The 27830-nt window shown below is 37.3% G+C and overlaps 2 protein-coding genes across 3 annotated transcripts; one reads left to right on the top strand and one right to left on the bottom strand.

Annotated features, from left to right (window-relative positions):
* LOC18787213 (putative disease resistance RPP13-like protein 1) lies at positions 505 to 5050 on the top strand. Of its 2 annotated transcripts, XM_020557110.1 has the most exons (2): positions 800 to 852; positions 1062 to 5050. In XM_020557110.1, the coding sequence occupies exon 2, from the start codon at positions 1147 to 1149 to the stop codon at positions 4906 to 4908; it is 3762 nt and encodes a 1253-aa protein (XP_020412699.1). In that variant the 5' UTR covers positions 800 to 852; positions 1062 to 1146; the 3' UTR covers positions 4909 to 5050. The 2 variants fall into 2 exon arrangements, with proteins under 2 accessions (XP_020412698.1, XP_020412699.1); XM_020557109.1 differs by having other exon boundaries at positions 505 to 5050.
* LOC18785925 (flowering time control protein FY) lies at positions 5120 to 17083 on the bottom strand. The gene is made up of 19 exons (XM_007220612.2): positions 16844 to 17083; positions 16270 to 16506; positions 15768 to 15859; positions 14211 to 14279; positions 13966 to 14070; positions 12982 to 13077; positions 12799 to 12881; positions 12628 to 12699; positions 12460 to 12557; positions 11556 to 11615; positions 11403 to 11463; positions 11231 to 11318; positions 11053 to 11116; positions 10699 to 10777; positions 10222 to 10311; positions 9204 to 9292; positions 8323 to 8843; positions 5960 to 6211; positions 5120 to 5838 (listed from the first exon to the last, which is right to left on the bottom strand). The coding sequence occupies exons 2-19, from the start codon at positions 16466 to 16468 to the stop codon at positions 5770 to 5772; spliced, it is 2187 nt and encodes a 728-aa protein (XP_007220674.2). The 5' UTR covers positions 16469 to 16506; positions 16844 to 17083; the 3' UTR covers positions 5120 to 5769.

Raw genomic sequence — 27830 nt, 5'->3', positions numbered from 1 at the left:
AAAGGTGTCACAAAAATTAGAAAGAGAAACTAAGAGATTTATAGATCAAGTGATTAAGAGTAGCTACACATCACCCGACTTCCTGTGTTCGAATCACCCTCCCCCAATATCGTTTGTATTTATAAAAAAAAAAATCCATAATAAGAAAAAAAAATTGTAAAAATTCAAGATTCAACGGAGAAAACCTTTTAGTACTTTTTTTCATATGCTATTCCCTAATTAAGGTATTTTTATGATGGATAATGCTAGACTTACCACATTTTTATACTACATATTTTTGGTGAAGGCATATATGCCAAAATCTACTTTGCATCTTGCTTTTCATTTGTTTTACCGTTTGTGGGGTGAGCTTGGTCACCATCTTTATTAAAAGATCCCATTTAGCAAAAACATTTGCACACCTGTTGACTCAAAAGTCGTCGCTGGCAGCCGACAGGTTGGTTCCAAGAATAAAAAAAAACTTTTAATTATGCCCTTGCATAATTTTGTTTGCCTTCTCTCTTTACTTTGGTCTCTCTGGATATAGAAACCATCAGCAACATGGCAATTGGAGAGGCCTTTCTCTCTGCGTTTCTTCAAGTTTTGTTTGATAGATTGGCTTCCAATGAATTTGTAGGCTTACTATGTGGCAGGAAATATGATGATATGCTGGACAAGTTGAAGGTCACTCTGCTGACTGTTACTACTTTGCTTCATGATGCTGAGGACAAGCAGTTTCACAACCATGCAGTGCAAAAATGGCTGCACATGACCAAAGATGCTCTATATGATGCAGAGGACATGCTAGATGAGCTCGCTAGCGAAGCGTTGGCATGTAAGATAGCAGCTGAATCTCAGGCCACCACAAATAAGGTATGGAATTGGAAACATATTTCCACCTCTCTCAGTCCATCTAGTAGAGGGATAGAATATAAATTGGTAAAGATAATTGAGAGGCTAGAATTGATTGCCAGATATAAAAATGTCTTGGGTTTGAAAGAGAATGTTGGAGGCAGGTTGTTTGGCTTTAGAAATAGATTACCAACTACTTCTTTGGTAGATGAATCGTGTGTTTATGGCAGGAGCTGTGATAAAGAGGAGATAATTCGAGTTCTGTTATGTGATGAACCAACTAGTAGTAAAGTTGGTGTAGTTCCTATAGTTGGGATGAGTGGTATTGGTAAGACAACTCTTGCTCAACTAGTTTACAACGATGATAGAGTGGACGAGCATTTCGATTTGAGAATTTGGATGTTTGTATCTGATCATTTTGATGCAGTGAGGGTGACAAAAACAATTCTGGAGTCAGTGACTACAGGAAAAGTAGATCTTGATGACTTGAATCTACTTCAAGTTTGTTTGAAAGAAAAATTGGCTGGAAAGAGATTCTTGCTTGTTTTGGATGATGTTTGGAACAAGAGAAATAATGATTGGGATCTCTTGTGGATTCCATTGAAATCAGGAAAAAGTGGAAGCAAGATAATAGTAACAACACAGAATAGTGATGTTGCATCAAGCATGGGTACGGTTCGAGCTCACAATTTAAGAGGTTTGTCATTTGAAGATTGTTGGTTATTGTTCAGGAGTCAAGCATTTGAGAATAGAATCGTAGATGTTAATTTTGAGGCTATCGGTAAGGAGATTGTCAAAAGGTGTGATGGCTTGCCCTTGGCAGTGAAAAGATTTGGAATCCTATTGCATACTAGAATGGAAGAAGATGAATGGAAAGACATATTGAGTAGGAAAATATGGGATCTACCAGATGATGAAAGTAACATCCTTCAAACTTTAAGATTAAGCTACAATCACCTTCCTGCACATCTGAAGCCGTGTTTCGCATATTGTTCCTTGTTCCCAATGGAATTTGAATTTGACAGGGATTCAGTTGTTTTGTTATGGATGGCAGAAGGTTTTCTTGAGCAACCTAAAGGAAATAAAAAATTGGAAGCTGTTGGCTGTGAGTATTTTCAGGAGCTGGTATCCAGATCATTCTTTCAACAATCAATTCATGATACATCACGATTTATAATGCACAACCTCATGAAAGAGCTAGCTCAATTTGTTTATGGAGAATTTTGTTTCAGGTTGGAGGATAAGATGAAGGACAGTGAAGTGTTTGAGAAGGCTCGTCATTCTTCATATATTCGTCATCAGCGTGAGGTAACTACAAGGTTTGAGTCCTTCAGCAGACTTGAGTACTTACGCACCTTCCTTTCATTTGATCCAACTGATGGAATTGGAGTCAGCTATTTGGCTAATAAAGTTCCTTGTGATCTGCTGCCAAGGTTACGATATCTACGAGTGTTGTCTTTCAATGCCTGTCGTATTACTGACTTGCCAGATACAATAGGAAATTTAAAACATCTACGTTATCTGGACCTTTCTCGCACTGCAATTGAAAGGTTGCCTGATTCAATAAGTTTGCTTTGCAATTTACAAACTTTGTTATTAGTGGAATGCCGCTCTCTCACTAAGTTGCCAGAAGAGATGGGGAACCTAACAAGCCTACGTCATCTTCATATTACTGGAAGCAGATTAAAAGAGATGCCACCGCGAATGTGTAGACTGAAGAATCTCCAGACCTTGTCTAAGTTTATGGTGTGCAGAGACGGTGGATGGGGAATTAGAGACTTGAGGGACATGCTGCAACTTAAGGGATCACTTCTCATTTCTGGACTACAGAATGTTGTAAATTTTGTAGATGCAATGGAGGCTAATATGAAGGGAAAGGAGGAACTTGATCACTTGGTATTCCAATGGAGTGACAGTTTCGATTATTCACTCACTCATACAGATGAAGAGGAAACTCCTAACATGCCACAACTGCATAACAACCCAGAAGATCTCAGCATCAGAGGTCAAAGTGTTGGAAGATTTCCAAGTTTTAAGGAAACCATGGATGCTTATAATCAAGAAGCCATTGAGTTAAGATTGAGACAGAGGAATTTGGATGATTCAAGAAATGAAAGAGTTGAAATGGTTGTCCTTGAGATGCTTCAACCTCATAAAAATATAAAAGGAGTTACAATCAAAGACTACGGAGGCACAAGATTTCCTGGTTGGATTGAGTCTCCATTGTTCTCTAATATCGTAGTTTTAAAGCTTAGTGATTGTAAGAAGTGTATGCAACTACCGGCACTTGGACAACTACCTTCACTAAAAGACCTCATTGTTGAAGGAATGGAGGGGATAAAAAGTATAGGTCCTGAGTTCTATGGCGACTGTAATTCTCCTATCCTTCCATTTCCGTCATTGGAGACTCTAAAGTTTGACAACATGATAAACTGGGAGGATTGGTCATCCTCTGGGGTTGAAGGCAGGGAAGACTTCTGTCACCTGCAGAAGATTGAAATTCTAAACTGTCCAAAGCTAAGAAAGTTCTCACAACACTTTTCTGCCTTGAGGGAAATGAAAATTAAGTGCTGTGAAGAATTGATTGCTCTTCCAAACCTTTCAAGAGCTTACGACAGCTTAGAACAAGGCACAGAATTCCCTTACCTCCGCGAACTTTCTATATGGACATGTCCCAACTTGAAGGAGTTACCTAGCCTCTTTCCTTCTCTGCAAGTACTTGAGATAAATGAATGTCAAGAATTAGCAGAACTGCCCAAACTCCCTTCAATCCGGGAGTTGGAATTTGAAAAGTGCAACAAGGGGGTACTACAAAATATAGTTGGACTTACCTCAGTTACCTACTTGCATTTGAATCAAATTCCACAGATACCATGTCTACCTGAAGGGTTTCTGCAACACTTGACGGCTCTTGAAGAGTTGCAGATTGCACATTTCAGCGAGATTACCACTTTGTCTAATGAGATTGGATTTCCCAACCTATTGCACCTCAAACGCTTGGAAATTTTAGGATGTCCATTCTTACATGAGCTGCCACAATGCTTGCACAAACTGTCGTCTCTCAAGGAGTTTAAAGTCTCGAGATGTTCCTCGCTTGTGTCTTTTCCTGGAACAGGCTTGCCATCCATGCTTAGAGGGCTTGAGATCAAGGGTTGTGAGGCATTACAATTCTTACCTGAGTGGAAGATGCAAAACAGTAACAAGTTGTTGTTTCCACTCGAGTATCTGGTAATTGAAGATTGTTCTTCTCTGAAGTCTTTCCCAAGAGGAGAGCTTCCTAGTACACTTAAACAACTTGAAATTCGAAACTGCATAAATTTGGAGTGCCTTCCCAAGGATATGATTCACAACAACACTTGTCTTGAAATTCTAAAGATTTCCGGGTGTCATTCTGTTACCTCCTTTCCGAAAGGTACTTTTGGTCTCCCTGCAGTAACATCTGCAATGGTCATGAACCTTAAACAGCTCGTCATCAACAACTGCGACAACTTCCGGTTGTTACCTGAGGGCCTACACAACCTCATGCATCTCCATCACTTGGAAGTTACTGAGTGTCCACTTCTCCAGTCTATCGCGGAATTTGGCCTGCCAAACTCCATGCTGCAATCAATTAAAATTTCTGGTTGTGGAAGCCTCAAGTCCCTACCAAATCGTATGCACAGCCTCACATCCCTTCAAGAACTATGCATAGAGAGTTGCTCTAATCTTGTGTCATTTCCAGAGGGTGGATTACCAACCAATCTTTCGTCGCTGTCGATCTTGGACTGTGAGAATTTCAAGCCTTCATTTGAGTGGGGGCTGCACAGACTCACTTGTCTCAACAGCCTTGCCTTTGGTGGTTGTCAAGGGCTGGTGTCCTTTCCAGAGGATTGGTTGTTGCCTACCAGTTTATCATCCCTTCAACTTCAGCGACTGCCAAATCTTGAATTCCTTCCCAAAAGACTCAATCTCACCTCTCTTGATAATCTGGAGATGTCAGAATGTGACAAACTTCAAACTCTGTCTGAAGAGGAGCAACCCAAGATGCTTCAAAATTTTGAAATTTTGGGATGTCCTCTGACTAGCGGTTTTGTGTAAAATTGGTTCTGGTCTTTCACGTAATCCAAAAATGTGATTTTGTATGTAAAATTTCTTTGTTGTGCTTATTTGTACGGAAGGGAGGTCAAGATTAGTTGATGATTGATAAAAATGATAACTTATTTGTTCTGCCTTTTGATAATCACGTTTGGTACTTGAATTCTGATATGCATTGTAAATTTCATTACGAACAAAGGATCTACCTTCAACATTAAAGAAAAAGGAAATTAATTCGAATATCAAATGAGTCATTTTCGTAACTGTTCCAATTTCACAGGTAAACCACAATTCATAGCGGTAATGGCAAACATCTCTCTCCAGAAAGAAGCATTGTTCTAATTAAGGCCAACCTCAACATCTCTACTGATCAGAAGACGTGCATGCTTTTTTTGTCATAAGAAGCGCCGGAGCTTTCATTTCTTTAGACAGAAGAAGAATCTGCACCGTTGCTTCTACCAAGTAACAATAAAACCAAAAAGAGCATACGGGAATTTAAATGATTTTTGCTGCTCAACCAAAGCCATCTCAATGAGTCAATTCTAGGCCAACGTACATAACAATAACAAAATTGAACAGACGACAATTTTCAGTACTCCAGTTTTGTAGCTTCCACTGTCTGCCCTGGGTTAGCCCTGAAATTTGATGGACATACTATGGACACTTAACGCCCAGTCACTCCGGATAACTCGTGCAATTTTCTTCTGTTTGCTTGACAAAGCCATCTCAATGCGTCACTTCTATGCTAAAGTACAAAGAAAGCTACAGGGCAAAGGTGAGGATTTACATACAAACAAGCTGTCCTGAAACGAGGGGGAGAGAGGGGAGGGGGGCCTAGATAAGTGAAGTCGGATAGAAAATGGTCTACTGAGGTGCTTGCCCGTGCGGTGGCGGACCTGGTGGAGGTTGAGGCATACCAGACTGACCCCTAGTCTGCAATAAGCAAAGACAAGGACACAAAAGCTTCAGCTGAGTAATGTTGAAATTTATGAAAAATCTCTACCACAGATCCTTAATAGTCTGCAGTGCAGAGGTAAATATAATTCTGTCTTACCTGGTAGGGATTATACCCTGGATGCATTGGAATTTGCCCAGGTTGACCCCGATTAAAGGCGCCACCCTGAGGATACATTTGGCCTCCACTTGCATTTGATGGGCCCTGCATGTTTGGCATACCATTTGCAAAACCTCCAACAGGTGCAGATGCTCCACTTGTAGGTAGGGATCCTGAGTGCATTGGATTCATGCCCATGTAATGACCTTGCGGCAATGGATGAACCATCTGGTTCATTGTACCTTGCATTCCCTAAAGAACCAAACTAATGTTAATTACCATCATAAGATTTGCAAATGAAAGTTTCTTTTAATTTTTTTTTACTTATTGCTATTAGTTAAAAACACTAGAATTTTCCTTTTCATTAGTTATGTTATGGAGGGTCTGCCTTAAGAGTTTCAATTTGTCACTTAAAGCATCCACAATGGGCTCCTTACACCACCTCCTTAGACAAATTTTAGGGAGGAATTGGAAAAATATAACTCCAACCATGCTCCCTATCCACCTCCTAAAAAAGGGAGACCTCTAGGAGCTCCTAAATTTGAGGAGAGAAAAAAGACTCCTAGTGGCTCCTTATAATTTAATGATGCTTTGTTTTATGCCTAGTTTAAACTTTTAATTAATGCTAACTATTTTTTTATATTATTTTTTTATAGATATGGACCAATCATGTTGAAATAAAAAATAACTATAGTATTTATGACTCCCTAAACTAGGGAGTATGATTGGAGTTCAAATTTTATAAAGAGCTCCTAAAATAACTATTGTGTTTTTTTAGTTAAATTTTAACTAAAAAATAAGGAGCATGATTGTAGATGCTCTTAAGAAAGCTAAGAGAGATGTCATATCGATTTTAAAAAATTCTAAATATATCACCTGACACTAATTCCACCCAAAATTCTATTAAAAATCGTCATATGGCATGCACATCCCCATCATCCAAGAATATTTCAGTACTTTTACAAATGAAAACATAAAAAAATTCAGAAAAGAACAAAAGAAAAGGAAACCACATTCCTTCCCCAAACCATCCCCAACATCCATAGCTACCTAACTCCCCCACCCATGCCAACACCCTATGTTCATCCTCCAAGGATATTTCAGTAATATTACAAATAAAAACATTATATAAAAAAACTCAGAAAAGAAAACCCATTCCCTTCTCCTAAACATTAAAAATTCTAAATATATCACCTGACACTAATTCCACCCAAAATTCTATTAAAAATCGACATATGGCATGCACATCCTCATCATCCAAGAATATTTCAGTACTTTTCCAAATGAAAACATAAAAAACATTCAGAAAAGAACAAAAGAAAAGGAAACCCATTCCTTCCCCAAACCATCCCCAACATCCATAGCTACCTGACTCCCCCACCCACGCCAACCCCCTATGCTCATCCTCCAATGATATTTCAGTAATATTACAAATAAAAACATTATAAAAAAAACTCAGAAAAGAAAACCCATTCCCTTCTCCTAATCATCCCCAACATCCGCAGCCACCTCTCTCCCCCACCCACACCAACCCCCTTTCCCTGCACCCACCCCTTCCCAACCTAGACATCACATATGGAATGGACATGAGAACAATGCCTGCTAAAACCAGCCTTGGTGTGCACAATTGGGTCTTAGGGTGAGAATTAAGGGAGGGTTTGGTTGAAAGGATTGTGCAGCAGAGGGTGCAGAGCAGAGGGTGAGATATTGTGCTGATGATGGCCATTGTTAAGGAGAAAATAACTAATTGCATTAGTACTAGGTCAACCTCAAGTCCGGCTTTTGGGGGTGATTGGATGGATGGTTGGGGAGGTGAGGAAGGAGGGGGAGGGGGAGGGAGGTGGCTGGGGATGTCGGAGAAGGGAATTGGGGTTTGTTTCTTAAATTATTTTTCTGAAAGTTTTTATGTTTAAGATTTTTATATTTTAAAAAAAATTTCATTAGTAAAATTACTAAAACACCATACAGTATGAGGCATGTGCACAGTAAATGACAATTTTTAACAGAATTTTGGATGGAGTCAGTGTCAAGTGACATATTTAGAAAATTTTAAAAATTGAGATAGACATCTCTACATATATTATATATTTTTAAAGGTGACAAATTGAAACTCGTGTATACGTTCAAGGGCCATAATTTAAAATTTTCCCATTTCTTAATTGAAGCTTTGGCAATAAACATGGAGGGAAGGCTGACTTTTGAATTGTAAGCAAGCCAAATGGATTGTGAAGCAACCTACCCTAGTTCTTACTTAAAATAAGAATGTCTAACTTATAAAGCAATCTCCCTTGGTTGATCCAACTTATATAATGAGAACAGGTGAATAAAGTAATTAAATAATTCTGTGAGAAGAAAAAACATACCAGTTGCATTGAATGTGAGGTAGGAACTGATGAAGGCATAGGCAAGGATCCAGGCACTGATGATGGCATCCCGAGTGGGGGCATTTGGGGTGGTGGGCGATGTAAATGTGGATGGGGCAGCAACGGTAAATGGGATGGAGGCTGTAGATGTGGCATATTTGGAGGTGGCAAAGGCATAGGGGGCATTTGCTGTGGGTGAGCTTGGTGTTGTTGATGTTGCTGTTGTGGGATCTGTTGAGGATTTTGCTGATATTGTTGCTGCTGATTAGCAGCAAGAAGAGAGGGGTGTGGACCTGGAGGGAGAGGAGGAGCCCCTGAAGGCATCGAAAGTGCATGAGGTTGCTGTTGCTCTCCCTGAGTTGATGCATCAAGAGATAACGGCATAGCAACTCCAACACCTGGAATTGTTCCTTCATTTCGAGTCAACCCAGGAGGAAATGGTCCTGGAGTTGGTGGTCCTTCAGGTACTGGAAAGTTACCAGTCATGCGACCACCAAAAGCAGGGTTCTGCTCACCAAAACCTGCGAGAAATAAGAGTAGCATTGATGCTTTGCTCAAGTTGGGTCGCATCCACCTCAATTTAAACTACAAATTCTTATGCAAGGTGTTGGTGGGTGGGTTTTTGAGTGTGTGCACATATATATATCACCCCTAGTATGAAGCACTTAGAGCAGAATAAATCCAAATTTTGGATATACATCCAAGTATGCTGGCATATTAATTATTTATGAAATCACAAAAATACCCAAAAAGGGGAACATTTACCATGCTTGCTGCTGCACAGGTGAAATTGGGTATACTTTAAAAATAACATTCTATTTGATAAGATAAACGAACTACATAGTTTTCACATTTTGATTTTGGGTTAGGCAAAGTACAACCTTGATTCTGACCAATGTTAAATTTATCACGACCGGTGTCTCCCGGCCTATTTCTGCACCAAAACTTCGTAGTGTGATCGTTGCTACCACTGCAGAAGAACATGCAAGTGAATGAAGCCATTGCTAATCTTGTTGAAAGCGTACTAATATTATTCCATATAACAAATCCAAAACATCAAGATGCCTATGCTTACAGGTAGGAAGTTCAATTTGGACATGCAACTTGCCAAAAGCATGTAGGTTTAGGTGGTCCTTTTGTTGGTCCTTACCCTAACATTAGACATTTCTAGCCAAAGTCCAATCATTACAAAGAATTTGGACTTGGGTAAAGGTAGATAATACAAAACTCAAAGCTGAACCAATAAGAGCCAATCCATGAATTGTGTGTGAGAGAATCCAGGGCACAAAGAATTTCCATATACCACAAACATCCCTCCTCTGACAAACCACATGGTTTCCAAATACTTTACTCCCCTTGATCTAAATTCTACAATGGTTGCATGTCAATTACGATACTATAAGGGAACAAACTTACATTTTGACCTGTTCTGCTCTTTCGAATAAAAGTTTACATTTATAAATTCTTTTACAACAGCATCCCATAGCTGATGCCTAGCAAAGTAATTAAGGACAAACTCTAGCCAACAACCTCTTTAGTAATTCAATAAGCTTCAACTCTTCAGCTGGTTTCCTTTATGATTAGTTCCCTAAACGAAAAAAATAATAATTTCATCTGAGCATCTCGGGTCTACTACCATATCATAAGACATAGTGCTCTGTCGAAAATTGCATGCCTTAATCAGATGGCTAAAGAAGATCATAGCTTTCAAAATAAGTTGGCAAAATTAGGCCACCATAGAAGATCATTTTATAAGTATAAAACTCTTCTTAAAGTGACTTGTTTAGAGAGCATTCCACCAGTTTTTGGCGACTTTCACATGTACAACAAAACTGTTCAAAACGGGGTAGGTCTTAATAATGAAAGGGATAATACACTATGAAGAGCAGTAATACATACCTGCAGAGAAGATAACCAATAGGATGCCATGCAAGATCCCACACACTGTTATCATGTGCATTAGGAATTTCAACCTGGGGAGTATCATGCCTGTGCATCAAAGTAAATTTAATTTCAGTTACAAGAACTATCAAAACTTCCAAAAAAACAGGACTACCAATACCGAAAACTTGCTATGAGCATCAGTCATTTTTCTCCAGTCATCCAAAAGGCAATGGAGAATGCAATACAGTTTTGAAAATACATACATATTGCACCAAAGACAACGCAAAAATAATAGGTTCGTGAATATTCGCTTGTGTATTAAGAATTAAATCAGACAAGAAACTGAAAAAAGCTTTCTTCTTCTCTTTTTTACCCATTTCTGAATGGGTAAACTGTAAAGAATGAAAGACATGAGTGTAAACTATTCTATAACACTGACCCAAAGAAGAATAAACCCATAGAAGGGTACTAGATTTAAGGAATAGAATTTACCCAACAAGCCAATGGTAAATGGATCCATCAAAACTCCCACTGACAAAATATTCTTCATGAAACGGATGCCAAGCCAGAGCTAATAAAAATTTCAAAGAATGATAACCATAAGCATTATACTCATACAAAACCTTAACAAATATAATGAGTGCGATAACTTTGGCCCACCAATGGCTAGGCATGAGCATAACAAAGACAGAAGGAGGAAGTTCTGCAGACAGAAATTTTCTACTGTACTAATAATACAACTGGGGCTTTGGAATAGAAGTTTTGCAGACACATTGAACGTGGCACCTACTAATTATAAGAAAAGATAAAGTAGGCTTAGGTGATATGAGAGGAAACTTCACTAACCAGTCACGTCCTTTCGATGGCCACGAAAAGATTCAAGTTCCTTCATAGCCCTTATGTCATAAACCTGAGAGCATTTGGTGCAATATCAGCCATGGGAGGAAAATTATAAATTTCTGAGGAAAAAAAAATCCCATATCAACTGATGTGATAGCTGAGGAGCAAAAAATTGGCCACCAACCTTAATGATTTGATCCTTGGAAGCCGTTAGCACCCAGTTACCATTTTGGTTCCATTTAACAGAGAGCACCATATTTTTGTGGCCATGACTGCAAAAACATGCATAACATCTATAAAGATTTTCAACTAATAAAACTAACTTATAGGTTTAACTGCCATATTTCTCTACTTACAATGAACAGAGTTCTCGCCCTGACTTAGCATCCCAAAGTTTGACAAGATTGTCTTTCCCACCTAAGTACAAACCAATTATATGAAATAAATAGTCAAAGACTAACTTTCAAAAAGATATTAATATAAACTCAGAAAAGAATTGTTGCAAACACCTGAAACTAGTAGAGATTTGGTAGGGTGCCAGTCAACACTCTTCACATCCCAACCATGGCCTGCCTGAGTTCAAACCACATAAAGAAATTCTAAGGTTACTCCATGCACCTCTTAAGCATGCAAACCCCAAGAGCATGATGTCAAAATTTATTAAAGAAGAACGCTTAATGCAATTATGAAACTAAAATAACATGTTCATAAATTTTATGCTTTGAACTCAATAAAGTACACTACTAAGAGACCTAAAAGTATCCCTAAAACTGATAACACAACATGCTTGTATATCCAAATGATGTTAATCAAAGCAGTCCCTAACCTAACCCTTAATTTGCAAACTTGTGATTTTCAACCAGACATAGTATACGTTTAACTTGGTGATATAAAATATCTCACGTCCTAAACAACCCAGGTTAAATAAATAACTTTTCAAGAAAACTAAACATGAATAAACAGACAAAGTCTCAACTAACACCAGTCTAATGGGATGTCATAATTTGTAATGCAGATCATAAGGAATCCCCACAAACAACGTAACACTTCAAAATAAAGTGTAGTTTCTAGCACAACATTCCAATTCCACTGACAAAAATAGATAAATTCTGGAATACACCAAGGGCTACCAATTATGGAAAAGCTGCTGAAGGTGTGTTAGATATTAAATCTAACCTCCTCTCAAGGATACTGAGGGATCTGCTTCTTCATCACTAAATAAATAAAGATGAACTCACACAGAAAGTAGATGTTCATGTGTTCAGAAATTTTGGATGAAGGAAAAAAAGGCAGGTATTGCATATTTTTTATAGTCAGATAACATATCAATAAATCAGTACAGTATGGCATTAAGCTACTGAATTAGGGTCAACAAGCTCATTCCATATGTGTTGAGTGGTCAAAGCACTTTACCAGTCAATGTGCGCTCTTCTTGACAACGTGCAAAATCCCAAACTTTAACAGTGGTATCATCAGAACAGGAACAGAACTTCAAGTCAGTCTTACAGAAGCTGTAAAAAAGGGCCAGTTAAGACATGCCTCAAGCAGAATGAAGAAAAATACACATATGTAAACACTTACCTTAAATCACGAACAGATTCTTTATGAGCAGATTTATTGGCCTTCACATTATTCATGTTGTTCTGCCAATACCTAAAAAGTACACCCATATGCAAGAACACGTTAGGTTTATTATGATTTTTATTTTTAAAAAACTTCTTAACAATTGAAATTATCTGTAATTCTAATTACTTTATTGAGCCCCCATCATCACCAGAGACCATCCAATTGTCATTATGACTCCATACCATAGACCTGATTGCTTGATCATGCGCCTACAAATTGAATTAATGAAAATATCAAAGGCTCTCATTCTGACATCCATCATAACTATAATTTAGAAAAGAAAAAAAATTAATATCTATAATTATTAACCTGAAGAATCATTTCAAAGTTAAATGATTGTCCATTCCAAAGAGTGAATTCCCCACTTTGAGAGCCGGTAATAAGACGTCTCCCTGTAGGAGTCCACTTTGAAAAAAGAGGGGGGGTCAGCCAAATTTAGAATGATAGATCAACTAAAAACGATAAGGTAACGTCAGAAAATCCTATTATCACTCAAACAAGTTCAACATCATAACCCAATACCATATGAGAACACTTAAAATAACGTTTTTCCTGGCTCATGGCCCAATGTTGGGCCTAATTAACGTACATAGGAAAAATAATGGGATGAATAGTTTACCCACTACCCCTTTGAAAATTCCTTTCATTGTAGTGGCAACCTTAAGATGATTTTACTGAAGTTTGTGTTTTTTGTGTTTTTTTTAATTACAGAATTATTTTCAATCTTAGTAGGTCAGACACTCTTTATTTTAGGTTTTGTTGTTTGATCGAGGAGTTTTTCCTCTTGATTATCAATACAATGTTTCTATTAAAAAAAATAGTGTGATGGAATACATTTGAACCCTAGAAAATAGCAAGTGATGTTACTATATTAGCTATTTTCTACGCAACCAAGACAGTAGCATGTATAATTGTCCAACACGTAAAAACTCGGAAACCAGTACAAAGCCTTTCAAACCAACTGGGGTCTACAAGTCATTGATTTCAAATGCCAATCCAACAGCTAAACAATAAGATTAATTATTGCTCAAAAGTGGTCGGGACATAGCCCAGCTGGTAGCCACACACCTCCCTACAAATGGGAGATTCCCAAATACCACACTTTCCGAAACAAAATAATAATAATAATAATGACCTGTTCATAAGTCACACAACAATATAACTTCAAACTCCAAAAAAGAAACATCAATATGCTCAATGCATAATGGTTGGAAAAACATAAATAAATAAATACACACATAGAGAGAGGATTTAAATGTACTTCTGACCAAAAATGGATCATATGTAACTTACCAAGACCCGATTAATCGAACAACGATTTTTGTTTAAGGACGTATGTACAAACTTTGCAGCAAAACTAGTGGAGGGATTATCTGAATACGCAACTGTCGGCAACATCTACACCAAAAGGACAAACTATTCAAGTAAAATGAACACATCCACCAGGTTCAGACCAAAATTAGACTATCATCATGCTTCCAGTAAACCATATTTTATGCACAAAGAAAATATAATATAAAAAATAAAGGACCACTCACATCAATTGCTGCTGCTGGTGTAGGTTGCAATACCGTCCTATCCCTTGCATCACGCTGCCACATTCGAATCTGGAAAACAATGATATGTAATTTTAAGATATTCAATCACCAATATAAATTTGCAAGACTAAGAGACAATGGCAACCAGAATCTTTCAGGGCTGTTTACATATAAAAATGAAATAGATATATCCAAAGGACACACGTGTACTGATGTTTTGTGAGGTTGACATCTATATTAGAATTTTTTTTATAAAGTTTTACTGCAATGTTTGCTGTTCCGCTCTGTACTTCGTAGGTTTCTGCTGAGGTTGTTCTGTGGTTGGGTCATTACTATAAGTTCTGTGATACTGTTTGCTGCCCTGACTTTGTAGGCTCTCTAAGGAAACCCTGTTTAGGCATTTAGTTTGGTTGGTTTCTAACAAATTTCTTTAATATAATTTTTTCAGTTTTCTAAGAAAAAAGGGCGCACATGTGGGTCCATGTTGACAGCATATTATTCATATCATTTGAAAAAGGACAGGATAAATAATTTGAATGCTGCAAAACAAGGAAATTCCTGACATACAATACTTAAACGTAGTATCATAACTTATGAAGTTCTGACAAACATACGAGATCAGGATAGATTAGAACATTATACAACCTGTCTAATCTACACCGCTAGAATACCGAAAGAGATAGCATGAACACCACATGTGAGATGGTAGTCAACCCAGAACCAACATGTATGAACAGAGACATGAAATGCAATTAGGTTAGTGATGCCAACATCTAAAGAACATAAAACACATTTGGTTGTTTTTCCCCAGTGTTGTGTTCTGTGCAGAAAAGGAACGCAAAGAGTGCTTCATTGCCGGTTGGATTATTTTTTAAGGTTAAGGTTGTTAAGGAAGCCCAATCTGTGCTGGGTTATTCCAGCTTCAAGTGATACTGTATTTTCTGCGAGGCTTAAGTTCTTAAGTGGGAGGAATAGAAGTGTGGTTCTAGGAATATGTGCTATGATGGTAAGCTTCCAATAATATCGATGGAATGGAAGAGGAGAGATTTTTATGATGTCAGGGAGGAGGAGATGGATTATTTGTGGGAGGAAAGCTTTTTTCCAGATTGGAGAGCAGCTCATTCTTAGATCTTGTTATGCTTTCACTGATGTTTTTTTGTTGGTTCGAAGTTATTGAGTGTGGTTATGTTGACATCTAAATCATGGAAGACCCTGTCCCTATTATGTAAATTTCCATTTTATTAGTTAAATCTTGTTTTTTTATAAACAGAGAGGGAAAAAAATAGAGTCAGTATGAACTTATTCAACTATAACCAAGAGCAACAAGAGCAACCCCACAAATTAATTAGCTACACATATATAAATCATTGTCATCTTAAAACCTTTCCTTAAGCAGAAAAAAGACGCGTATTGTAGGATTTCAGCAAAATGTAAAGATACACTGGGCCAGATAACATAAAATGTTAAGATTCGAGGATGATGACTTGCTGAAATGATAACTGCAGGAAGGTTTAAAGAAAGAAAAACCAAACTATAATGCAAACAATTCAACTTCACCTGCATATATCGCACCACAGTGCTAGTGTAATCAACTGCTCTCCTCTGGGTAAGCTTTCTCATCCTTTTTGCAGCAAAACCGTCAGGATGAGCTGCAACAGACATGCCATTTGTCGTCCATTAAGAAAGAAACGGAAAAATCATAATCTACACTAAACTTCTAACAAAATTCTACCACCACTTCCCAACCATCGTTTACACCTTCAACCTCACTGGCACGCCCTTGTAAATTGCCAATTTAAAAACTTCAGGATCCAAAACCAGGTCTAGGGGTCTAATTTACAACTCATTTCTTCAAAACCGTGTACTTTAAAGATGTAAATTTCAAAGTTGAAAATGTAACCAAAATCTTTTCTAGGATTTCGTAACATACTTGACTCCACAAGGTAAAACACTTCCATACACTTGAAATTCTTTTATTTTCTTTTCCTTTCCGTTTTCCTAGAAACCAAACAGAACAAAACCAAAATAAGAAAGCCAAGAGGCATAATTTGGAACAAACCATCGTAAGGAGGAAGAGGAGGAGCGGGGCCAGATGGGTGGTGATACTCTGGGGCCATATTAGTTGAAGAGGCCGACGGCTGACGCATCATTGGTGCCTGCGGCGGGGGGCCCCTGTGAAATTCCCCACCTTGCTGCTGATGCTGCTGATGCTGATGCTGCTGTTGGTGGTGTTGCTGTTGAGGATCAGGGTACATCATTGTCGCCCCAAATCGAAGAACTGACCCTAACCCTAATCCTAAAAGATAGAAAAATGCAAATAATGAGTGAATGCAGCAAAAAAAAAAAATAGTGGGTTGACAACAAAACCTGAGAGTCAAAGTTTTCGACAACTGGGAAAAACCAGAAGCCAAAACAAGAGAATTCAAGATAAGCAATTATCGATGTCTCTTAAATTAAATGCCTTTTTTCAATTCCAAATTTACAATTAACAATCAAACCGAAGAACTAGTTCAACCAAAAATGCACCATCCTCTAAATTTAAAAAGAAAGAAAAGAAAAAAAAAAAAAAAAAAAACCAAATCCTTGTGACGACGTCAGTACGATAGCAAGCTGAGAAATGGAGAAATATCTACCTTCCTTATGCTGAATAAACCTCCTTTGACTGAAGCGGGTTTATGAAAAATGCTAGTGGTTTGGTTCTTGCAGACGAAGAGTGAAGATGAAATATCCAAGAGGGTTCAAATTTGAAGTAACAAACTGAGAAATTTGAGCATGCTGAATAAAAAAGTTTGAGCCAAAAGGGCGCTTGGGTCTCTCCGTTGAAGCCGGTTAGGGCAATCGGAAACCTGATTTTTTAACTTAGGTCCCGTCTCCAAGCGGGTCATGTTCACTCAAAATGGGCTGAGATTTTGCACTTAAATCTAAGCCGTTGTTTCCATCCAATGATGGAAATTACAACTCTGCAACCGCAACTGCTACTAGAAATTTAATATATTTGTACAATTCAGTTTGGTTCAGTTCAGTTCAATTTTTATTTAAAATTAAAATTAGTGTCAAAACTGTAAGAGATGTCAAACGGGCCGTGTCGGGCCGGCTCAACCCATTTGAGCTTGTGCCTTTAATGTATTCGTGCCGTGCCGTGCCGACCCATTTAATTTATCGGGCCGTGTCGTGCTGGCCCATTTAGTAAAATCATTGATCCCAGCCCGGTCCAAAGCCTAAGTCCATATTGAAACGGGCCGTGCCGTGCTTGGGCCGTGCCCGTGCTCGTGCTCGGGCCATACTCGGGCCCAAGAACAAGCCCATTTAATTTGAATTTTTTTTACTTGATTTTTTTTTTCCCACTAGATAATTAAAATTATAAACATAAAACATATAACTAGAAGCAAGGAATGATGAACTATTTGAAAACATTAATAATCAAACATCCAAACAATATGAAAAAGGTGGAGGGCAAAAATGTGGCCTCGTTAAAACCTTGTCTTAAAAAACCCCCAAAGGAAGAAAATCCGGTCAAGGAAAAAGAGTACCACTACCCTCCCAAATTACACAAAAAGGAAAATAAAATTAATCTAGGACACCGGGTAAAATATCAGCATTTGTCATCTCACGTTCCTGCATCAGTCAACTGAAAAAAAAATTAATTATTTTCTGGAGTAAAATAAGATACTTAGAGCATCATAAATCTTCAAAAAGACATGCAGTCTGATCATCAACATACAAACCTGTAATTAAGGTGGATCTGGCCCTCGTGTACTATGCAATATAGCAGTCCCAGATGACACAGTGATGAACCCTCAAAGTTTTGACGCTATGCTGGTCACGCTTTGACCAGAATAATCCTACCAAAAGATTACATACATTAGATTTATAACAAAGACTCACACACAAACACAACATGTTCACGTGATGATACTTTAAACATTATTGCACTGGCAAATATTGTAAAAGAGGTGAACATAGCATAATAGATAGGAGAAACAATTGCTGTGTTGAAAGTATCCAATGCCTGCAACCACACCAGAGTGAGAAACCAGCTAAAAAGTTCACCCGATTTCCAAGCTAGAAGAAATTAACAAAAATTCAAACTTGGAAAGAAACACAGGTTTTGGGTTTTTATGATGCTATATGGATCTTCCAACACAGATTTAGGGTTTTTATAATTGGGGGTATTTCCTAAAGATTTATGATATATTGGAAGACAAAGAGGAGATGCAGAAATCGAGAGGAAGAGGAGGAGACGCTGTTTTGTTTTCATTGCTTCTTCACGAATCACTCACGGCTCCTAGAGTCTAGACGCTTTGAGTTTGAGTCCAACTCCAACTCTCCAACTCCAAATCTATTTGTTATGTCATCAAGGCTGGGTGGTTGTTTGTCAAGTGTTTTTATTAAGTCACTTAAGTCTGCCGGTAAGTAATTGGTCATTGCATCAATTTTTTATATTTTTTATTTTATTTTATTTACTTGCTGTTCCAAGTTCCAACTTGGTAGTGAAAAAAATGCAGTAGATGATTTAAGTGGGCTCGGGCTCGTGTCGTGCTTGGAGCGGGCTCGGGCTCGTGCCGTGCTTGGAGCGGGCTCGGGCTAAGCCCGTCTCATGTCGGGCCACGGGCCGGCCCGGTCCATTGGACCTTTTTTTAAATCCCAGCCCGGTCCAAGCTTTCGTGCCGTGCCGAGCACGGCCCATTAATATTCGTGCTCGTGCCGTGCGGGCTGGACTCGTGCCGTGCTGGGCCGGCCCGACCCGTTTGACACCTCTAAGTACTGTTCATTCAATTTGGCTTAGTTCAGTTCATATAAAAATTCAGTAACTAAATCAGACCAACTCAAACTAATTTAAATCTAATTCGGTTTCGATTTTTTTGGTTTAGACTAGCTCTAAGGCTAATTGATAATTTTTTCGATCTTGATCTACGATTACTATGAATATTTTTTTATTTTCATTATTTATCTATAAAGGAAAAAAATTATCAATTGGTCTTGGAGCTGGTTCAAATCGGAAAAATTGAAATCAAATTAAATTTAAACTGGTTCGGGTTGGTTCGATTTAGTTAATGAATTTTTATAAGAACTGAACTGAACTGGATTGGATGAACAATACAAGTACTAATTTTGATTTTAGATGAAAACCAAACCGAATCGGATCGTGCCCACCCTTAATTTGATGTGCAAATCTCATATTAAATTTCTAGTAGCTGTTGCAGAGTTGTAATTTCCACCATTAGAAGGAAACAACAGATTTAAGTGCAAATCTCATCCCATTTTGAGAGTACATGACCCGCTTGAAGATAAGGACCCAAGTAAAACATCAAGTTTCCGATTGCCCTAACCCGCTTATGTTTTTGTTTCGAAACCCTCTTCAACACAGAGACCCAAGCTCCTTTTCGCTCAAACTTTTTTATTCAGCATGGTCAAATTTCTTAGTTTGTTGCTTCAAATTTGACAAAAATTCTACATTGGATGAGTAAGTGGGAATGTGGGTTAAATCCACACGGTTGAATGGTGGTTACCGATTAAAATGGTTGTTGTAGGTAAAAGAGAACAAAATAAAAATTAAACAAAAATAGAACAACAAAGAAAAATAGAACAATACAAAGAAGGGCAAAGAAGATCCTGAATTGCTGAGGCAATCCCACCGGCTATCTCTGTCATCTCTCCCTCTCTTCCCCTGCAACTCAGAGGAGATACGTAATGAAAGGATATTTGCTGTTCTTGAGGTTGATTATATTGGCATCTTGAGGTATGCATTAATTTCTACTTAGTTGCTTCCTGGGCTTAGCCCCCATTTTTACAACAAAAAAAACTTGCTAAAGCCAACGACTGCTCTGTCGTCAAAGTCAATGTGAGTACAAAACATTCCATTATGTTTTTGGGGTTAATGGGTTTTTGTTTTGTTGAAAAGAAAACCATTGTAGTTTCAGTTTTTTCACAGACAAGAAACACAATATGATTAATGTCAATATCTTTCTCTTCTTTCATGTTAGGCATATTGTTGATGTTGAAAAGTTCGTGACTCATTCGAAAAAGAATTTCTTAATTGTAATGATATAATGATATCTTACATTGAGTTCATCTTCAACTCATACAATTACCAAATCGTAATGGGTTTTTTGCAATTTGTGTACATACTTGGCATGCAATTGGGAAGCCTTTTTATGAATTAGAATGCAATTACCAATTGATTAGTCTACTATTACAATTACATGTAATGCAAATGCCATGATATTTGTAGCCTTGCATTTTGGTAATGGGAACACAAGAGGTACTTCAATATGTCATTCTGAATCCAACTACCAATTGGTTAGTCCGATTTTGCAATTAGTGTATCCATATTGCCATGTTATTGGTAGCCTCTTCAGTTTTGAGAACATATGTGATTTGTCAATGCAATCGACAAACAATTACTTCTAATTGCGCATTATAGTCTTGCAATTGACAAACAGAGCAGTCTATTTGCATTCTTGTCGCACAATTGCTATTATATGTGTACAATTATGAAACGTAGAATCTCTCATTAATGACTAATCCTTCATAATTTAATTGTATGTTTATACTTCTACTAAATGCAATTAATGTGTATCCATTTATTTTCATATTAATTATATTATGAAAGACATGTTGCCTATTTTTAGGAAATGGATGCAGAAGCAAGAAAAAAGAATGGAATTCAAGGCCAAAACTCCGTATCTAACAGTAAAGGTTATTTTACGGAGGCTGAGTCACTTGAAGAAACTAAAAATGTCCCATCTTTATAGTTTTTGGATGGCAGAATAGAAAAAATTACTGAGATTAGCGAACACTTTGAGTATGATAGGTTAAACTTCCAAAATATGAGCATTGCTGATTTAGAGGGGAGGGAGTTTGCAAAATTTGAAGAAGCTGAAAGATTTTACTGGAACTATGCTCTTGCAATTGGTTTTAGCATAAGAAGAAGTCGTTTGAGACGTAGATAGGGTAGGGTTATGATGGGAAGACAATGGGTGTGTTCAAAAGAAGGGAGTAGATCAAAGAAATGGATGAAGAGAGAGGATATGGTTCATACACCAAGGAAAGAGACTAGAGAGAATTGTCACACTGCATTTGTTGTGAAGTATTGTCTTAAACGGGATGCTTATATTGTGAATAAATTTGTAAAGGAGCACAGCCACCGACTTGCTAACTCACATGAGGTGCCTTTTCTTCGTTCCCACTGGTGTGTTACAGAATCCAACATAGCACAATCTATTTCTATAAGAAAAGCCTCTATTAAAACCAATCAGACATATGACTATATGGTTAACCAAGCAAGCGTATACGTGAAAGTGGGGTTCCCCAGTAAGGATTTATATAACATGATGGATTTTGAGCGTCGACAAGTGGATGGTGATGCATAAGCAGCAATAAGCTACATGAATGCCAAGGCAATAGCGGACCTGGAATTTTTTTGCATGTTTAGTGTGGATGAGGAGAATAGATTAGCAAATTTGTTTTTGAGAGACTCTCAATCTCTACACGATTATTGTTGCATTGGGAATGTGTTGATATTTGATAGCATGTACAAGACTAATGTATATGACAAGCCTTTAGTGGTGTTTGTTGGTGTAAACAACCATAACGCGACTACAGTTTTTGGTTGTACATTTCTTGTTGATGAGACTGCTGATACATATCGTTGGGTACTCAGAACTTTTTGACTTCTGTGAAGGACAAGAAGCCTGTATCTATTGTCGCGGACGGGGATGAGGCAATGCGCGTAGCGATTGATGAAGTTTTTCCCGATGCACATCATCATTTATGTTCATGGCACATCATGAGGAATGTGAACTCCAATGTGAATAACTCAAAAATTGTAAGGGAGTTTAGCTATTGTATGCATGGCGGTTTGACACCAGTGGCGTTCGAACAACATTGGCAGCATATGATAGATGCATATGATCTAAAAGGCGATTGGATCGAGATGATGTATTGTAAACGGAAACGATGGACTGAAGCGTATTGCTAGGGGCATTTTTTTGGTGGGAATACCACCACACAACGTGTTGAGGGTATGCATAAGAACTTGAAGGATCGAATTGGTAGAGGCATGAAGTTAGTGGAGTATATTCTGCAGATTGAAAGATCCTTATTGAAGTTGAGAAATGAGAATGTGAAGGATGACTTTGATTCAAACAACTCACATGCACTCCTTCTTACACACCTCCGATCACTAGAGGAACATGTAGCTTCTATTTTTACTCAAAATTTACAAGTTGATAAGAAATGAGATAAACAAGGAGGCAAAATTAATTCTCGTGCAACCCGCAAGAAACAATGACGATCCTCGTGTTTACAAATGTTCCAAATTTGGAAGACCCGATGAGAAATGGAATTAATTTTCCAAATTTTCCAAATTAATTCTAGTGTACTACCAGAAAGAGCAATATCTTCAATGTTCATACAAATTATTTGAATCCAGTGGAATTCCGTATTGTCATATGTTTGGAGTTATGAAATGTAATCATATAGACCAAATACTTCCGACCTTAATAATGAAGAGATGGACAAAGGATGCAAGACGTGGGAGTGAATTTGTAGTCAAGTCGGATGATGTTCCCAACAAAACTATTCAAATGGCTAGGTTTGGGTCATTAAGTGCTGATTTTAACAAGTTTTTTTTTATGGGTCGCAGACAAAAGTCTGTTACAAGAGGCTAAAGGCTGCATTTGGGAGATTAAGTACTTTCGTTGAGACATGGAAGGAGCAACATGAACAAACTAGTCTTAATCTACGATGCCATAATAATATTATAAGAGACCCCGTAGTTGTTAAGACAAATGGGAAGCAAACAACGGGAAGCAAAGGCAAAAAGGCCTCACAATGCGGAGAGTGCAAGGTTACTGGTCGCAACAAAAGAAACTGTCTAAATTGCATTATTGGTGATAGAGGTAAGCGGAAAAGAGGTTATATAAGTGACTAGAGCGACATTCTTTCTAGTTTTGGACCACAAGATGATACAACTACTGGGAACATAACATTTTCTTCCTCCTTGAGTGCTGGTTATGGGACTAAGATGCTGTCCTCTTCTTATAAAACCCCTAACTCGGGCTTCTCATATGGCTAAGTGGTTAGTGGCTCCACTTGTTACACCTTTGATGGTTTTACCTTTAAGACACCTAAGTCTAGTGTATTGCAATCACAATTTGACACGCAAGGCTCGCCACCTAGAGATCGTAAAATGACATAGATTGTAGTACTTCCACTATATAAATGACCAAATATTCATTACAACCATATTGTTCATGTATTTCTCCAACTTTTGGCATGACACATATCATTAGTGTTATTTTGTATCTATGTTAATGTTATATGTATGAGTCATGATACATTAATATTTATATATATTTTTTATGATATTTTGTTATGATTTTGCATGATTAGAATGGTTAGATGCAATAAATTCTTTTGTTTTTAATCCTTAGGTTAGGTGCTTAATTATGAAGATACATGGAAAATAAGAAAAATCAAATGGCAAAGTTCTTTGGCAATTGCCAAACAGTCGATATGACTTTGCAATATAAAATGGCAATTACACATTGTCTGTTTGTCGCTTTCATTGTCCAATTCAGAATGTTTTCACCACCAAACTTTCATAATTGAGTTAGTTAGATATAGTCATTCTTAGTATTTGTTCAACTACAAATTTGACATAGTTAACAACCAATCTTTGTGGGCAAGATCCTTTACTTGCACCCTATACTATTTTTCAATATGTGCACTATTGTTCATAATGTGCACTTGCACGTTTAACTTTGAATAGTTTAAATCTATTAATTAGGTTCAAAAATATATTTTCACAAAAAATTCTTTAAATATCAATTTGTATTGTTTATATAGGTTTACTACTATAGTCGATCTATGATAGGTCATAAAGTTATTACAATGTGGCATAAATATAATAATTAGTTTCAAAACCTAATATTATACAATTAGTCATACAGTTGAAATGGAGTAGGATGATTCCTAAATTGACAGGAGGATTAGGGCTAGAGACACATGCGGCTGAGGATAAAAAGAATTTGGAGTTTAGTGCGATTGTATTGGGAGGAGAGAGATAGATTTGAAAAAAGGAAAAGACAAAAAAAGTTTTAAAACAACAATCAAAACGCATATTTTTATTAAAAGCCAAAGGTGAACCCAATAAATAAAACGACGTCGTTTAAGGAAAAAAAAGAGTTTAGAAAATTATCTTCTTCCTTGCTTAGGCCATCTCCAACCCAATGACCTAAACTCAAAATATCTTTCAAAACCTCTCCCAACCTAAGAAAATGAAGGATCCAAAATTTGGGAAAACCCAAATTTGGACCCAAATACCAGTACACTTATTGCCTAGAACCAAAACTATTTAGTGGAGCCCACGCTGAGGTGGCACAGCGCATGTGTATGAGAAAAACACTAGGACCCACGCTGGGACCAGCTTTAGTGGGTTTGTTTGTTTCCCACGCCACGTGTCTGCTCATGGTGAGAAAGCCGTTGGAATTCCAATGTCTCCTTTTTCTTTTTTTTCTTTTTTTTTTAAATCTAATAGTATCTTTAAAAAGAGACTGGGCCCACATATTAGCTTTATTCTAGCTCAAAGTGGTGTTGCAATTCAAATATTTTTTTTTAAAAAAAAAAAATTATAATAGTAACTTTAAATTAACGATATAGATTAAATCTAATTTATTTTAACAGTAAAAAAAAAAATTCAACGGCTGAAATTTAAATCCAACGGTCAAAATAATATTTTTAATTAATCCAAATCAGATCCAACCCCAAAACTCACTCCAAACTCTATAAATACTCATTCATTTCTCAATTAATCTACCAAAAATATTTTTTTCTATTTCTCAATTTATTTTTCCTTTGTCAATTTCATCAATCTCTTTCATTCTCATACTTTTGATATCATTTCAAGCACATCATCTTCTTCATTCTCATACTTTTCATATGATTTGAAGTTTTCAATGGATAACCGTGGCAAGACCATCTTTTCCTTTATGTTTGATGATGATTCAGATGATGAAGAATATCATCAGAGAGTGATAGAAGCCATTGTCCATCATACTTCACTAGAGAATGAAGCCACCACACACGGTGGGTCGGTAGTCGGTCGTGTGCACAAGAACCGTGAGAGGGAAGATCGCCATCACAATCTCATGTCCAACTACTTCGTTGAAAGACCACATTTTAATACTACCGACTTTCGTAGGTTGTTCATAATGCGGAAAGAGTTGTTTTATCGCATCTTGAATGATGTTGTCAACCACGAGCCATACTTTCGCAAAAAAAAAAAAAAAAGACGGGCTCGGCCGACAAGGGCTATCCCCTGAGCAAAAGTTAACCGCTGTCTTTCGTATGCTCGCATGGGGATGCTCAACTGACGCGACCGACGAGTACTATAGATTGGGTGAAAGCACAACTCTTGAGTCACTCTATAAGTTTTGTTGTGCTGTTGAAGCCGTGTATGGCCAATGGTACCTCAAGTCTCCAAATCCAGCTGACCTTTACAAGCTATTGCACAAGGCAAGCAGTCAAGGCTTCCCAGGCATGTTAGGAAGTCTTGACTGCATGCACTGGGAATGGAAGAATTGCCCATCTTCTTAGGCAGGCCAGTTTACCAGTCACAAAACAAAAACCCACTGTTGTGCTAGAGGCTCTGGCCTCGTACGACACATGGATATGGCATGCCTTTTTTGGAGCCGCTGGATCCAACAATGATATCAACATTTTAGCTCGTTCTCCATTGTTTAATGATGTGGTACATGGAGTGGCTCCTTATGTTGAATATTGTCAATAGAAATCAATACCATTTGGGCTACTATTTGGCAGATGAGATCTACCCCCGTTGGGCTACTTTGGTGAAGACCATCTCTTCTTCTGATAAACCAAAGAAGAGCCTTTTTACACAAATCCAAGAAGCGTACAAGAAGGATGTTGAAAGAGCATTTGGAATACTACAGGCTCGATGGGCTATTATTCGATGCCCTGCACGTATGTGGTGCAAGGATAACCTCCACTCAATCATGATGACATGTATAATTTTGCACAACATGATTGTGGAGGATGAGTAGGAATATGTTGAAGATGAATCTAATAATGAGGATATGTGTCCACAACGATCCAGGAGGGCCAAAGCAAGACAATATGAGCTGGAGCCAAGCATTACATATGAGTACCACCAAAATAGGTAGACTCTCTCTGATTACATGATTCGTCATAATAGATTTCGATCTCCACATGTATATCAGAGTCTCCGACATAATTTGATCAATCACCTTTGGAGAGCTTTGGAGATGGTGAATGAGGTCAACAATTGTTTCAATCCTTATTTTGTGTTTCAATTATTTTGTGTATTTTTTTTATTTATGTTGTGTGTTTACTTTTCGAATAAAATTAAATTTATGGAATTTCAATTTTGTTTAGGTCAAATTATTCAAAAAAATTAAATTATGATGTTATTTAAAAAGATTAAATGAAGAAAAGTTTTCCATAAAAAAAAATAGACTTAAACCATTCTTAAACAATTTAATAAAGTTGCAGACTTAAAATTTGAGTCCAGAGGGTTTGGAGAAAAAACAATTTGAGTCTGGGCAAAACCCAAATAGTCACTTTTTGGAGGGGAAAAATTTGGGTTTAGCCCCTTATGGGTTGGAGAAGGCCTTAACAGCTTCTTCCTTGCACAACCGTATTTTTTCTATTAAACTATTTTCTTCTGTTCTCTCTATCTCTCTCTTTCACCCACCCCAAATCACCCATCTTTCACTTGTTTTTCGAGTAGAATTCGATTTTGGACTCTATTCTTCAAGGTTTCAAGTGTATCTCTCACTTTCTAGAGAAATTTCAAGTTAGGGTTTTGAATTCAATTTCTCTCATTCTTTTTGTTTGATTTTGTTCATTTAATCCCTTTATTTACATGAATGGTAGAGAATAGAATGAGTAGTTGTTCTTCATTAATTATTGAATTCTTATGGTGTTTTTATTTTGTAATTTTTGTAAATTCTCAAACTTTATGTTTATAATTTTTTTTGGGCTCATAGTGATGGCCACCAACTGTTCGACGAAATGCTCTAAAGAACCTTTGAGCTCTCTTTTTAGATGTGTTGTATGTGTCTCTTTGGCTTCCTCAGTTCTCTTCTTAGATGGTTTGTAGGGGTTGAATATTTATGAAAGAAGGAGCAGATGAATGTATTCTAATTTCTGCCATTGGAATTGCAATTCCTTTCACACCAATTGGGAACGTGATGGGATTTGTTGAGCTCCCATTATCATACTTTTAATTTTTGGTGGTTCTATTTTTAGGATATTTTTTTGTTACCAGGTGGGCAAGAGACTCTACATTATTGTTTATAAAAGATGGCTTTAGTTAATTAGAAGAGCAAAGGCGGAACTATGTGTAGACTACACTGGGCTTCAACCTAGTGCAAGATTTGATAAAATACTAATTTGGTGCAAACTTTATAAGGTAGTATTCTGTTAGAACTTAAGATTGGGTTTCGGGATTATGTCCAAGGCCCAATTCCAATTGAGATTTATATTGGGTTTTATTCATACAATTTTTGGTATGATTCTTATTTTTTTATTTATTTACCGATTTTGTATTTTTCTCAAGCATTTCACTTTTGA

This window comes from Prunus persica, chromosome G2 (genome assembly GCF_000346465.2).
Source record: "Prunus persica cultivar Lovell chromosome G2, Prunus_persica_NCBIv2, whole genome shotgun sequence".
NCBI classification, from domain to species: Eukaryota; Viridiplantae; Streptophyta; class Magnoliopsida; order Rosales; family Rosaceae; genus Prunus; species Prunus persica.
Note: the sequence above shows the minus strand (reverse complement) of the source record. Positions and strands in the feature narration are given on the sequence as shown.

Coding starts and splice junctions, on each gene's coding strand:
- LOC18787213 (XM_020557109.1), top strand. CDS start 541: ATGGCAATTGGAGAGGCCTTTCTCTCTGCGTTTCTTCAAGTTTTGTTT.
- LOC18785925 (XM_007220612.2), bottom strand. CDS start 16,468: ATGATGTACCCTGATCCTCAACAGCAACACCACCAACAGCAGCATCAG. Junction 12,700..12,798: donor GATGATGGGGGCTCAATAAA/GTAATTAGAATT, acceptor TGTACTTTTTAG/GTATTGGCAGAACAACATGA. Junction 10,778..11,052: donor CCATCGAAAGGACGTGACTG/GTTAGTGAAGTT, acceptor AATTTTTATTAG/CTCTGGCTTGGCATCCGTTT.